General features: G+C 36.6%; 1 protein-coding gene across 3 annotated transcripts in view; it reads left to right on the forward strand.

The window, feature by feature from the left end:
* The first annotated feature begins 7805 nt into the window (after positions 1 to 7805).
* Positions 7806 to 13214, forward strand: part of MCCA (methylcrotonyl-CoA carboxylase alpha chain) — a 38030-nt gene continuing 32621 nt past the window's right edge. Inside the window, exon 1 of one of the 3 annotated variants that reach the window (XM_010260811.3) lies at positions 7806 to 8240. In XM_010260811.3, the coding sequence (XP_010259113.1) occupies positions 7899 to 8240 (342 nt within the window). In that variant the 5' untranslated portion in view covers positions 7806 to 7898. The remainder of the gene's footprint in view (positions 8241 to 13214) is intronic. The other 2 variants (XM_088889620.1, XM_088889621.1) reach the window with 2 other exon arrangements.

Below are 13214 nucleotides of genomic sequence, written 5' to 3' on the forward strand. Positions count from 1 at the left end.
GAACAAAACATTACCTTCTTTGCTCAGCCTCCACACCGCAAGATTATACACTAGTGTAAGAAGTTTCCATCTATTACTTGATTCCTTCACCCAGGTTGGTACCAAACGACAACAAACCAGAGCTCACACCTCTTCTAAGTGCTGCAATGGTCAACTGGATTCAACCAGCATTTCCATCATCTCAGAGCGCAGAAGATCAATGTTGTCGTTCATGGCGCAGGGCAACTGGGTTCCCATTCAAGTTTTCTTGACCTCTCCAACGTTGGAACTTGAGTCCAGGAGTTTCGTTGCATCTTCATTACAAAGACAACAACTATAGTCGCAGTGTGGGTGGAGAGGACGTTTGGATGCAGAGCCCTCTTTGGATCTCTGCCAGAGGTCAGAGGAAGAGGATGTTTTAGAGCAGAAACAGAAGCCACTGAGGAGAATTTGAGAGTAGGGAGAGTTCCATAGAGCAAAAACTAGGTTTGATGGAAGGAAGAGTTTCAGAGCAGAAAGAGAGTAGGAAGCTTCACTTTTACATCGTGACAACCAAACGTCATCAGCGTAAAAATTCAAATCCATTCGATTTCATTTTCCATCCATCACTGAACCGGCACCACTTTTTTCGTCAGTATAAAAGTGAATTTACACTTCAAACAAATGCAACATAATCAGTGATTATGTGAATTCTACCATTGCGAATGTGAAGGTTGCACAATTTATTGATCAACATTCCAAGCAGTGAAATATGGTTTCTCTTCTTCAATTGCCTGGGAGGGATGCTAATTTATCATATGAGTTGTGTTGGACATAAATGTCTCATTGTAGGCACTCATCTTCATGAGGTGTTAAAGTGCTCATAGCGTCAATGGTTGGAAGTTCAAGTGATTCTATCATGTTTGGCAACCTTACACGGAAGCAGTTCTAGTCCACAAAGACCTCTCTTTCTCTAAAACTTTTCATTCGAAGATGTTTAAAGAATTTGTTACCTACACACATGATCATTTGGCACAGTTCATACCTAGCTGGATACCACCTGTCCAATTTGTTCTAATAGCTCAATTTGGAAGGGGAGTACAAATACAAATATGTAGAGTGCAAATACTTTACATATTTGTATTTTGTATTTGTACTCCTTCCAAACTGAGCTAATGGAGAAGAGTCACTGCTGCACCTTGTCACTGATTTATTGATATGAAAGCTATTCTTTTTGGCTCCATGTTGAACTTTCACTTTGAGGGCCTCCACTTTCAAGATCTAGGTGAGTTGTTTTTGACTTGGTGGACTATTGATAAATTAAATAATGATGAAAATAGGGGATTATTCTTTTAGGGATTCATTTACATTTGTCACTTATTGTTCAACTTTTGTTGGTGGAGTCTTTCGAACCATTGTGGCGCATTAGTACACCTATTGCAGATTTTAGAAGTTTACTTCGACACTTTCCCTTTGTCTCGGTTAAAGCAATCCGTCGTACGACTAATGTAGCTGTGCACTGTCTAACTAAAATGGCTACTTCCCTTTGTAGAACCTATACATGGTCCGTGTGCCCAAATTTTCTTATATCCATTGTGGATAATGATGTATTGAATTGTGGTTTGCCCCCAAAAAACTTATGGTTGGCGCTCAATGATCTCCTTTTTAATGATACTAGTAGAATGGCATCGCACAGGATATTTGAACCATACCACAACTAAATATAGATCTTAACTAAGTTGGGTGTGGTCACTTGTTTGATTCTTCACTTGTGTTAGTGTCAATCTATTTGATTGTCATAAAATAAAATCATACTTCAATTACTTTATCCTAATTGAGTGTGAGTGGTATAATGCTAAAGAAAACAAAACTGACTTAAAACATGATTAAGGATTCCATTTGACATATAATGTAATGTGTGTGTATATAAGTACACAAAAAGCTTTATATTGCAATATTAGTACAATCGCTTAGAGGGCTATGGAACCAACCATAATGCTTCGTGCTAGTCATAAATTAAAACCCAAGGACTGATCCTAGTTGAAACGGTGTAACATAGATTTAATTCAATTAAAGAGACTAGCAGTAGGGGGTTTGCTCTCAACTTTCTAGTGTAGGATGTTAAAACCAAACCTAGAGGATGCCAAAAGCAAACCAGTACGAGGGTTTTGCTCTTAGCTTGCAAGTGCAAGATGTTGAAAGCAAACAACTTGGATCTTTATATAGAACAAACACTAAGTTTTGGTATTTTTATGGTGTCTTCGCTAATGGTTAAGAGAATTAGGTGTGTGAGAACTTACAAGTTACAAAACACTAGAAAATGCTTAGAAATTACAAATACAAACTTGATTTGGGCAAATGTAAGCCTGTTAAAGACACATGATTAAACACTAAGTTAATCCCAAAGATGAAAAGTGCTTGAAACTTATAAATCAAAACTTATTAAACCAAAACCCTCAAATTAATTAAATAGAAATAATTATCAAAGAAACTCAATTTTAAACTAAAGCATGATGTGAAATCAAAACTCCTATTGCATTTTCATAACATAAAAGAGTGAAAGAAATAATAGAACTTTGCAATTGTGATAAACATGATATTGAGTATGATTTTGCCATATGTTGTTGTTGAATTTTCTTGAGATGAAAGGCAAAAGACTAAATATGATAAAAAATGAAGAACAAAAACACTTGGAACTCCATTACTTCCAAGTATCTAAAAACATACATTATTTTTGTTCACATATTTTCCAATCAATCACCTAGAGGTGTAAAATCGGGCCATGCTGGGCCAACATGGCACAACCTACATGTGGCTTGTGCAAAGTGCAGGTCGGGCCAGGCCACAAACCGGGCCAAGTCATGTTTTTTTTTAATTTAAAAAAATAATGAAAATTTTAACATAAATTTAAAAATATATACAAAAATTAAAAAACATCTTAAAATTTTATTTTATATGAATTTTGATGTATACAATTGTTTATATATAATAATATAATAAAATTATATATATATTAATATATTATATAATATATATATACATATTATATATTATATATAAAATATATATATGGGTCGTACTAGGCTGTGCCCATGCCATCATGCGGGTTACAGGCGGCATGGCTCACTCGATCGTGCCAGGCTGACTCAAAATCATGTTGAACCATGGCCGCGGGTGACACGGCCCGATTTATACCTCTACAATTACCCCTTATGATCAATTTGGAAGGAATACAAATACAAATATGTACAGTACAAATACATACAAAATAATACAAATTACAAGGTTTTACACTCTACATATATTTGTATTTGTACTCCTTCCAAATGGAGCCTTATTGTTGGTTTTTAAGAAAATAAATTAATAAACATAGTTACAGGAGCAAAGCATATATATGGTATAATAAATAATGAGGATAATTTTGGAAATAAAAATCAGAGTTTCCAACAAAAACTAATGAACTTTTAAACAATGGAAAAACAAATAGAAATAATGGTGAGGGGTAATTTTGGAAATTAAAATTAGGAGTTTTGACGACTAGGACGATTACCATTCCCATTTTTATTAATTGTTAATAGGGGTAATTTTGGAAATTAAATTAGAAGTTTTGACGAATGGGACGATTATAATTCCCAATTTTATTAATGGTCAATAGGGGTAATTTTGGAAATTAAAATCAGGAGTTTTGACGAATGGGACGATTACCATTCCCATTTTTATTAATGGTCAATAGATTTCCTTTAGGCTGCATTTGGGAACGATGCAAACAAGTGTGAATGAAAATATGTAGAGTGTAAAACGGTTCACGTAAATTGTAAAATTGGGTTAGTTTTGCACTGACAAATTTACCTTCTTACCAAACAGCCTTTTAGCTATAATGGACGACGCAAACATGAATTCCAATAAAGATTATGTTTTTTTTTTTATCAAAAGCCCTCTTGAATGCAAATTTACTTCTTTTTTATTGATGTACTTTTACATCTTATTATCAATGTAAATATGCATTGATCTGTCATTTGTCAATGCATAAATGTATGTTGCCAAACACAGGCAAAAGTGAACCATAGCGCAAATTTACCCTAAACTGGGATTTACACTCCATTTGCATCATTTCCAAACATAGCCTTAATCTCCTTAGTGTTATTTCTAAAGCTAATGCCTCCATCGAGTATTTACTAGATCCTAAAAGTATTTGTAAGGAGACAACATCTACAATAACTATAGAGAGAATTACAGCTTGGAGTAGACTTGTTCATAGGCCGGGCTTCGGGCCTGATTTTGCATTATGTTGGGCTCGGGCTTTGGGTCAAGCCCATTCTAATTTTAGCAAAAGCCAAGCCTAAGCCTGACCCATGGACAATTTTAGTGGAGAGAGTTAAAATTAATTTTGATGCTTTAGTCACCTCTGCCTCTACAACTATTCAATTAATTGCACATGATCACAATGGGGAGTTCCTCTTTGCCAGATCATCTCATATTCCACTTTGCTCTATTCTTAAATCTAAAGCTTAAGCTTTTTTTTGAAGGTCTTCTTTTTGTTGAAGAGCTACATCTTTCACTAGTCATAGTTGAAGGTAGGTGTTAGAACCCGATTTTACGGGTAGATGTTTTGAGAGGTCCTGCATCTAATGGTTGTGTCTAATCTAACAGTTGATGTGTAAGTGAGGGTCGATCGAGGCCATCAAATAGATATCAGGCATGTTTTAACAGTGGATCTGAGGGCTCTCGAGGTGAAATTCAGCTTTATTGGGTTTTTGGGTGTTAAGAAAGGATCAGAAGGGTCTGATCGGGAATTTGGGGTGAATTGGGGTTTAGGTGGCGGATCGAGCAAAAATCGGGTGCTGACAGTAGGGGTGCTCACAGTTCGATTAATTGAACAATGGGGTATTTTTTTGAAATCAAATCAGTACTACTGATTTTGAAAAATCCTTGAATTGAAATTGAACTAAATCAACTGATTAATTTGTTGATTGGTTTTAGTTTTTTATTGCTTTGATTCTTTGATTTCTTGGTTTTTATATTTATAGTATATTATAAATATATATATATATAGTATATAATATATTATACATTATAGAATAGATTATTATAAGTATATAATTATAAATATAATATTTATATATAATGCACACACACACACACATTGGCCGGTTTGGTTAAACATCAGTCTTTTAGGTTTATTGAAAACCAAAACGATCCTTCGATTTTTCAAAAATACCGAATTAATCGATTCAATTAACCAAAATTTTTTGTTCGATTTTCTCGATTTGGATCAGTTTTTTGGTTTTTTATGAACACTCCTAATTGAAGGTGATGCTTAGTCAATGTTTTCAAACCATCGTTGACCCTGACGATCTGACCGTTTAGCCTGGGAACTGTCCAGGCAACCAGTTTTGTTTTACCCCAACCTGGTCCCTAGCAAAAAATCGTTGAATTGGTCAGTGACTTGCTGACTCAGGTGGTCAAACCATCGACCCATTCAATAGCTTTTTACTGTTTTTTATTTTAATTATTATTTTTTATTTTTTTATTGGAATGGGTCGTCTATTCAAACTGGATGGTCGAACTATTGATCGATGGCCAAAGCGGTTCCAGTTTCAAGTCAATTTTTAAAACCTTGTGCTCAATATATTGTTAAGCTTCTTTTTGGCATATTACATTGATCCATTGTGACAGCTTTGAATCACTATGGTTTGGCAAGTCTTTTTTGAAAGATCTTCTGAAAGATAGTTTGCACTTTACATAAAGAACTTGGTAGCCCACAGACTGTTTGGTTGGAGGTGTCTTTCCGTGCGAAGACGAGACTTGAGTAGACGAAAAAAAATGTAAGGCTGCAATTTGGGCTGGGTTGGCCCGGATCCAACCCAAAAAAGTCAGGTTGTTGCTCGAATTAGGGTTAGGGTTGAAATTCATAAACGTGCCTTTATTTTAGGTTGGGTTAGGGTTGACCCCTTGGGCAACCCGACCCAACTCAAACCCGATTCTATAGTATGTCATATGCTCTATATTATATATCATACATTGATTTGTTTAGATGTATTGATAGTTATATAGCCCTCACAACATGCTATCATGTCTTTCTTTTAAAATAATCACTTCACTTAATCCCAAATGAAAAAACTAGAACCTTAATAACATATTTTATTCTTCACCTCCTCTCTAATGTTTGCCGCCCATAAAAGATCTACCATAAGTCATAACTCATAATAAACTATAGTCATTTCAAATACTTATTTTTTCGAATTTTGTACTAAAAGAACCAATAAAAACATCAACAAACAAATACTAGTAAAACATAGGATTAATAGTGAAAATTGAGTTAAGATTTGAGATTAAATAGTTTTATAAGATTTTAAGTGATGGGAAGAAGGTTGGGTTGAGCCCAACCCAACCCAAAGTTTGGATTGGGTTAGGGTTGAATGAATTTAATTAGGGTTAGGGTTAGGGTTGCGTGGATCAAGTTGAAGGTTGGGTTGGGGGTTTAAAACTTAGGTTTGGGCTAGGGTTAGCCTCAACCCAACCTAACCTTATAAAAAACTGACAACCTGCATGAAAAAAGATGCCGAATGGAGCTTTACATTGTAAGGGACTTCCCACGGAGTTTTTTGTTATATTTATTCCACTTCCCACCGAGTTCTTATTGTCCTCCTATAATCCAAATTCGATTCAAACCCGCTAGATATCCAAGAGGGATACGATCCAATTTGAATTCAAATATAAAATGTCAGTGATCTTCATTGGAATTCAAATATAAATGAATCAAATTTGTATTTATGTATATCGGATCATCCGATCCGTTTACTACAAAATTGCGTCGCATATCTTCCTCTTCGAATTTCTCTCCGAAATTCAACGGTTAAAAATTAGGGCTGCAAGTCGGGCTGGGTTTGGTCGGGTTGAGGCCAACCCTAACTCAACCTTAAGTTCTAAACCCCAACCTTAACCCTAACCCAACCCAACCCGAAGTCAATTTTGGGTTGGGTTGAGCTCGGGTTGGGCCCAACCCAACATTCTTCTCATCTCTTAAAACCTCATAGAATTTATCGATTTTAGATCTTAACTCAACTTTCACTACATATATTAATCCTATATTTCATTAGTATTTATTTGTTGATATATTTTTTTTGTTCTTTTCATACAAAATTCAGAAAAAACAAGTGTTAGAAATGACTATAGTTTATTATGAGTTATGACTTACGATAGATCTTTTTTCGGCGGCAAACAACATAGAGGAGATGAAGAATAAAATTTTCAAAAAAACATAAAATAATGTTATTAAGGTTTTAGTCTTTCTTATTAGGATTAAGTGAAATGATTATCTTAAAAAAATACATGATACTATGTGATGGGGGCTATACAAATATCATGCATCTAAACAAATCAATGTACATTATATATTACATATAATTTATATTTATATATTACATGTACTATAGAGTCGGGTTCGGGTTGGCTAAGGGGTCAATCCTAACCCAACCCAAAGTAAAATCGGATTCATGAATTTCAACCCTAACTCTAACCCGAATTTCAACCCGACCCAACCCAATCCAACTTTTTTCGGGTTGGGTTAGGGTTGGGTTCGGGACAACCCGGCCCAAGTTGCAGCCTTGTTCAAAATGGATGCAATGTATCCGATTCGAATCCTATATCTTTCGTGTTGAGAGATGTATAATCTGCCTACTCATTGTCTACTCTTTCGCCGTTGGATTAGTGTCCGAAGGGTATAAATGTTGAGGCTGTTAATTAGATTTCAATCTGACGTTAGCAACGGGCACACGTGGGTCTACCTACCGAACCAATATGCTCTTTATCTGAACTCTTCTTCCACGCAAGCACCAGCTCATGTATAGCCTCCAACAAGATAGTACTTATCGTCGTCAAATCTCTCCTCCCGTATATCAGCGCTCAGCGGAGTGCGGAGAGAGCTCGAACTGGAAAAAATGGCGCTAATGACTTCCATAATTCGTCGAAGAATCCGATTAAATTCGCTGGGGCAGTACCATATACTGTCGCAGAGAAAAACGTTGGCCTCCTCATCGGAGAATAAGAAGCCATGCATAGAGAAAATTCTAATCGCCAACAGAGGAGAAATCGCTTGTAGAATTATGAAAACTGCCAAGAGATTGGGGATTCGAACTGTAGCAGTTTACAGCGATGCAGATAAAGAAAGCCTTCATGTAAAATCTGCGGATGAAGCTATTCGAATTGGGCCGCCTCCGGCTCGATTGAGCTATTTGAATGCTTCGGCGATCATTGAAGCTGCAACTCGTACTGGTGCACAAGTAATATATTTGACGTTTCCCTAACTAAGATTTGCTTTATTCTTTTCTTCTGATTGTGCCTGCCAGTTTCATATAGCATTATCTTTATATTAGTTTTTGTCACTGTTAAAATAATCACAATTGCGAGACATGAAGAATTTTGTTTCATATTTGCAATTACAAGGAGACTTATTAAAACACATTTATACCTAACTTGGCACTCAAAAGAAAAATCATACACATTGACGAACGCCCCTTAGTGTAGGTAGTTTCTTTAATAATGATTTTGCATACATTCATCAATTCATCCGTTCTAAAATTATTGTGTTGAGCACATGGAAGACATAGACTAATCTCGACTCGCCTGTTCAAGGATTCCAACTCCCACTTAGTGGGTTCCTGGTAAGGTTCAACTTGTAGAATGACTTATACTGTGCAATCAATCAAGGATTCATGGTGGGACGTGAAGGACCGAGTAGATGCAGAGGTGAACGGCTGAGATCTTGTATATCAAACCTGCATACAAAGAGAGAATAAGAGTAGCTGCACAATACAGGATCCGGGACACCTATCTCTCAAACAAAATGCAAGAGAGAACTGTCAAATCTGGATGGAGCCGAAATTTGGAGGTTGCTTTACCTTCTAAGTTATCTTTGATTTTGCACAATACAGGATCCGGGACACCTATCTTTCCCCAACGTTCCCTTCCTTGTTTTGAGGAGGGAGCGTAACCGACTTGAACGTTTGGAGGGAAGACCAAGTCAAGACCTCTCTAGATTGAGACAAATGTTTCATACTGACTAAGGATCTATCCACATGGCCATCCAGTTTAGACTGGATCAAATGGATTTCCATTGACCCAATAAGAGCTGGAATTTGGATCTAGAATAATCCAGCAATATTGGTATCTCCACGCATAAAAACATTTTCAAATAAACAATCAAATAAATTTATTTTTTTATAGAAAATAAATAAATAAGTAATAATTTAAAATGAATGATTATGTGTGAGAGTGTTGCATGGAGATAACCATAAAATCATCTTCCATCAACATGTGGCTTATCACATGGCCATTGGATATTCCAACATGTTGAGGATTAAACGAGGGCCTATGGCCACTCTACCATCATTTCCCACTTGGCCAGTTAGGCCCGAGATGAATAAGTGCCAACCAACCCCATTGCTTTAACGTGCCTTACATAATTTGTAATTGCAATGGGTTTAGTCAAAGGGTCGACAATCATATCTTTTGTAGGCACATATTCTACCAGGATCTCATTCCATTGGTAGACATCATATAAATACCGGTAATGGAGATCTATGTGTTTCCCTTTAGGGCCGATCTCACCATTTTTAATTGTCTTAATAACAGCTTGATTGTCATTGAAAATCTTTACAGCTCCTATTGGCACATTAGGAATTCGGAGTTCTTCTAAGAATCTGCTAATCCAAACTACTTCAGATACCGCGGAGCTACAAGAGATAAACTTAGCTTCCATGGTGAATTTAGCTACACAGCTTTGTTTCTTGCTTTTCCATGAGACAGCACCTCCTCCTAAGAGGAATAAGTACCCGGTTGTGGATTTTCTATCATCCGGGTCACCTGCAAAATCAGCATCACAATAACCCAGTAACTCTAAATCATTTGCATGATAGGTTAATTTGAAGTATTTTGTTAACTGCAAATATCTAAATATTCTTTTAATAGACTTCCAGTGTGTTTTACCTGGGTTACTTTGGTATCTACTAACAAGACCTACAACATATGAGATATCTGGTCTTGTGCAAAGCATGGCATACATCAAGCTACCAATAGCTTGAGCATAGGGTCTATACTTCATTTTCTCTATTTCTTCATCATTAGTGGGAGCCATATCCCTACTTAATTTGGTTCTTTTACAAATTGGAGTTTCAACTCCATTACAATCTTTCATAATAAATTTCTTTAGAATTTTCTTTAAGTAATGCTCTTGTGAAAGAGTTAAGGTTTTAGAGTTCATATCTCTTTCTATTTTAATTTCAAGTACATAACTAGCATCACCCATGTCTTTCATTTCAAAGTTGGTTTTTAACCAACCTTTAGTTTCATTAATCATAGACACATCATTTCCAGCAATAAGAATATCATCTACATATAATGAAAGAACAACAAAACTGCTCCCACTATTCAAAGAATAAACACAATGGTCAAACGGATTAGGTATAAATCCAAGTTTAGAGATTGCTTCATGGAAGGTATGGTACCACATCCTAAAGGACTGTTTTAAACCATACAATGATTTTTTTAATTTATACACTTTATTTTATTGTCCCTCTATTACATAACTTTTGGGTTGAGTCATGTGTATTTCTTCATTCAGTTTACAATGAGGAAAGTAGTTTTAACATCTAATTGGCACAACTCTAAGTCCAAAAAGGCAACTAAGGACATTAGGATTCTAATAGAGGTAAACTTGGCAACTGGAGAGTAAGTCTCTTCATAATCAATCCCTTCTACTTGGGTGTACCCTTTTTGCTACTAATCTTGCCTTATATTTTTCTATAGACCCATCAACATTGAGTTTTCTCTTTAATATCCATTTACACTCTATAGGTTTCCTATTCTTGGGTAAATCAACTAATTCCCAAACCTGATTTTTATTTATTAAGTCTAACTCTTCTTCTATGGCTTCACACCACTTTTCTTTATCAGGTGCATCCATAGTATCTTCAAAGTCAATTGGATCATCAAGAGACTTTTCATTCAAGTAGGTATAATAATCTTTTAATCTTGATGAAGGGAATCTTTCTCTTTGAATTCTACCTAAGGTGTCATTATTAGATGAAACCTGTCTATCAGGTGCAGTCTCAACTTCTATAATTTCTTTATTTATTTCAAATAAGTTGGGTAATTGTTTATTATCCTCAACTTGATCTTCTAGAAAAACAACATCCCTGCTTTCTATTAATTCAACTGTTTCATCAGATTTATGATTAACAAATCTATACCCTTTGCTATTATCACTATACCCTATAAAGGTACACCTTAGACTCTTGTTATCTAACTTGCTTCTTTACTGCTTTGGCACTCTTACATAAGCACTAGCCTCCCAAATTTTAATGTCAGTCAGGTCTGGTTTTCTAGCAGTCCACATTTCATGGGGCATTAAGCTATTAACTTTAGTTGGAACCTTATTTAGAATATGTTGTCAGTTGTTTATGTATTCAGATTTAGTACCATAAGGGTATTGTTGTAATTTCTCCTCTGTTCATATTGTTCGACTGTACTAGTATAAATAATAAAATCATTCTTTCGCCCCCTAAGTTCTGGAGGGCTTTCAGTCACTCAACTCATCTCTTTTCTCTCTTCTCCCCTCCTCTCTTCACTTGCTCTTGCTCAACATGGTATCAGAGCTGGTCGTCCAGGCCTGAAGGGTGGTGTCAAGCTAACTACTGTTGCATCCAGTGCTGTCTCCAATCGAACTCCTGATCTGGTGAAGTCAGTTCAACCCAGAAGTTACAGAGTCTTTTCGTCTTCTAGCCCAGAAATTGCTCATCTTCTGTTCGGCTGCCTATTGTTTGAGGATTCGTAGAAGGAGCTTTGGTTTACCATAAGGGAGACTATCATCTGAAACTAAATGAGGTACTATCATCCTTGTCTGTTCGGATGCCTATTGTTTGCTGAACTGTTTGATGACTGTTCGGCTACCCTACTGTTGTCTGTTCGACTGATGAACTGTTTGATGCCTACTGTTTGATGCCTATTGTTTGTGGACTATCATCCTTGTTTGTTCGGATACCCATTGTTTGCTGAACTGTTCGGCTACCCTACTGTTAGGCGACTGTATTCCTTAACACAGTAACTGTATTCAAACTTTTTTGTTGTTGGTATTATGGACTGTTGATGGTCTGTTTTAGCCGACTGATTGTCTACTCAACATCAATCTTATTAAGCCCTACTAAGTAGGTCATTCAGACCTGTTCTTGTACTGCAACAGCAGTGTGCAGACTTGTTTCAGTGAAGCCGTAGGTCAGAAGGACCTGTTTCAGTACTGCAACAGCAGTGTTCAGTTTGTTATTTGTTCTTAGTGAAGCCGTAGGTCAAAAGGACCTGTTCTTGTACTGCAACAGCAGTGTGCAGACTTGTTTCAGTGAAACCGTAGGTCAGAAGGACCTGTTTCAGTACTGCAACAGCAGTGTTCAGTTTGTTATTTGTTCTCAGTGAAGCTGTAGGTTAGAAGGACCTGTTCTTGTACTGCAACAGCAGTGTTCTTTCTTTTGTTCTCAATGAAACCGGTGGTCAGAAGGACCTATCTCTGAAATAGTCTTGTACGGCTGTGCCTTTTTTGGTTGCTGTTTCAACCTTTTCTTCAAATATCATGGGCAGTGAAGATTCAGCCACATCTAGAGTTTCCTCAATGCTGAATGGAATGGGTGGGGGTGACCTATCCTTTCCCATGGCTGTTGTCCCTCTTGATTGTTTAAATTACCTGGAGTGGTCAAGAGGGATCAAATTATACATCACTGCAAGGGGGAAGATAGGCTATATTAATGGGAGGATAAAAGAACCATCCTCCGGGAGTGCTGAATATGATAGATGGAATCAGGAGAACAGTATTGTTATGTCCTGGCTCTTGGTGTCCATGCAACCTCAAATCAGGAAGAATTTCATATGGGTTGAAACAGCGAATGAAATCTGGGAACAAGCAAAGTCTACATATTCAGAATTGCGACACTATGCCAAAATTTATCAACTGCAGGCATCATCTTCTACTTGTAGACAGGGGGAGAGGTGTTTATCGGTCTATTACTCTGACTTAACATCTGTCTGGAAGGAGTTGGATCACTACCAGAGTGTGGATTGGAAGTGTGATGAGGATGCTAAGAATTTCAAACAGCTTGTCTCCCAGCAAAGGGTGTTTGCATTCTTACATGGTCTGAATCCTATGTATGAATCTATCAGGGTTCAGATTCTCAGCTCTAAGGATCTCCCTTCTGTTCAAGAAGTCTATTCTC

The sequence above is a fragment of the Nelumbo nucifera genome, chromosome 6, assembly GCF_055504915.1.
Source record: "Nelumbo nucifera cultivar China Antique chromosome 6, China Antique-T2T, whole genome shotgun sequence".
In the NCBI taxonomy this organism is placed as follows: Eukaryota; Viridiplantae; Streptophyta; class Magnoliopsida; order Proteales; family Nelumbonaceae; genus Nelumbo; species Nelumbo nucifera.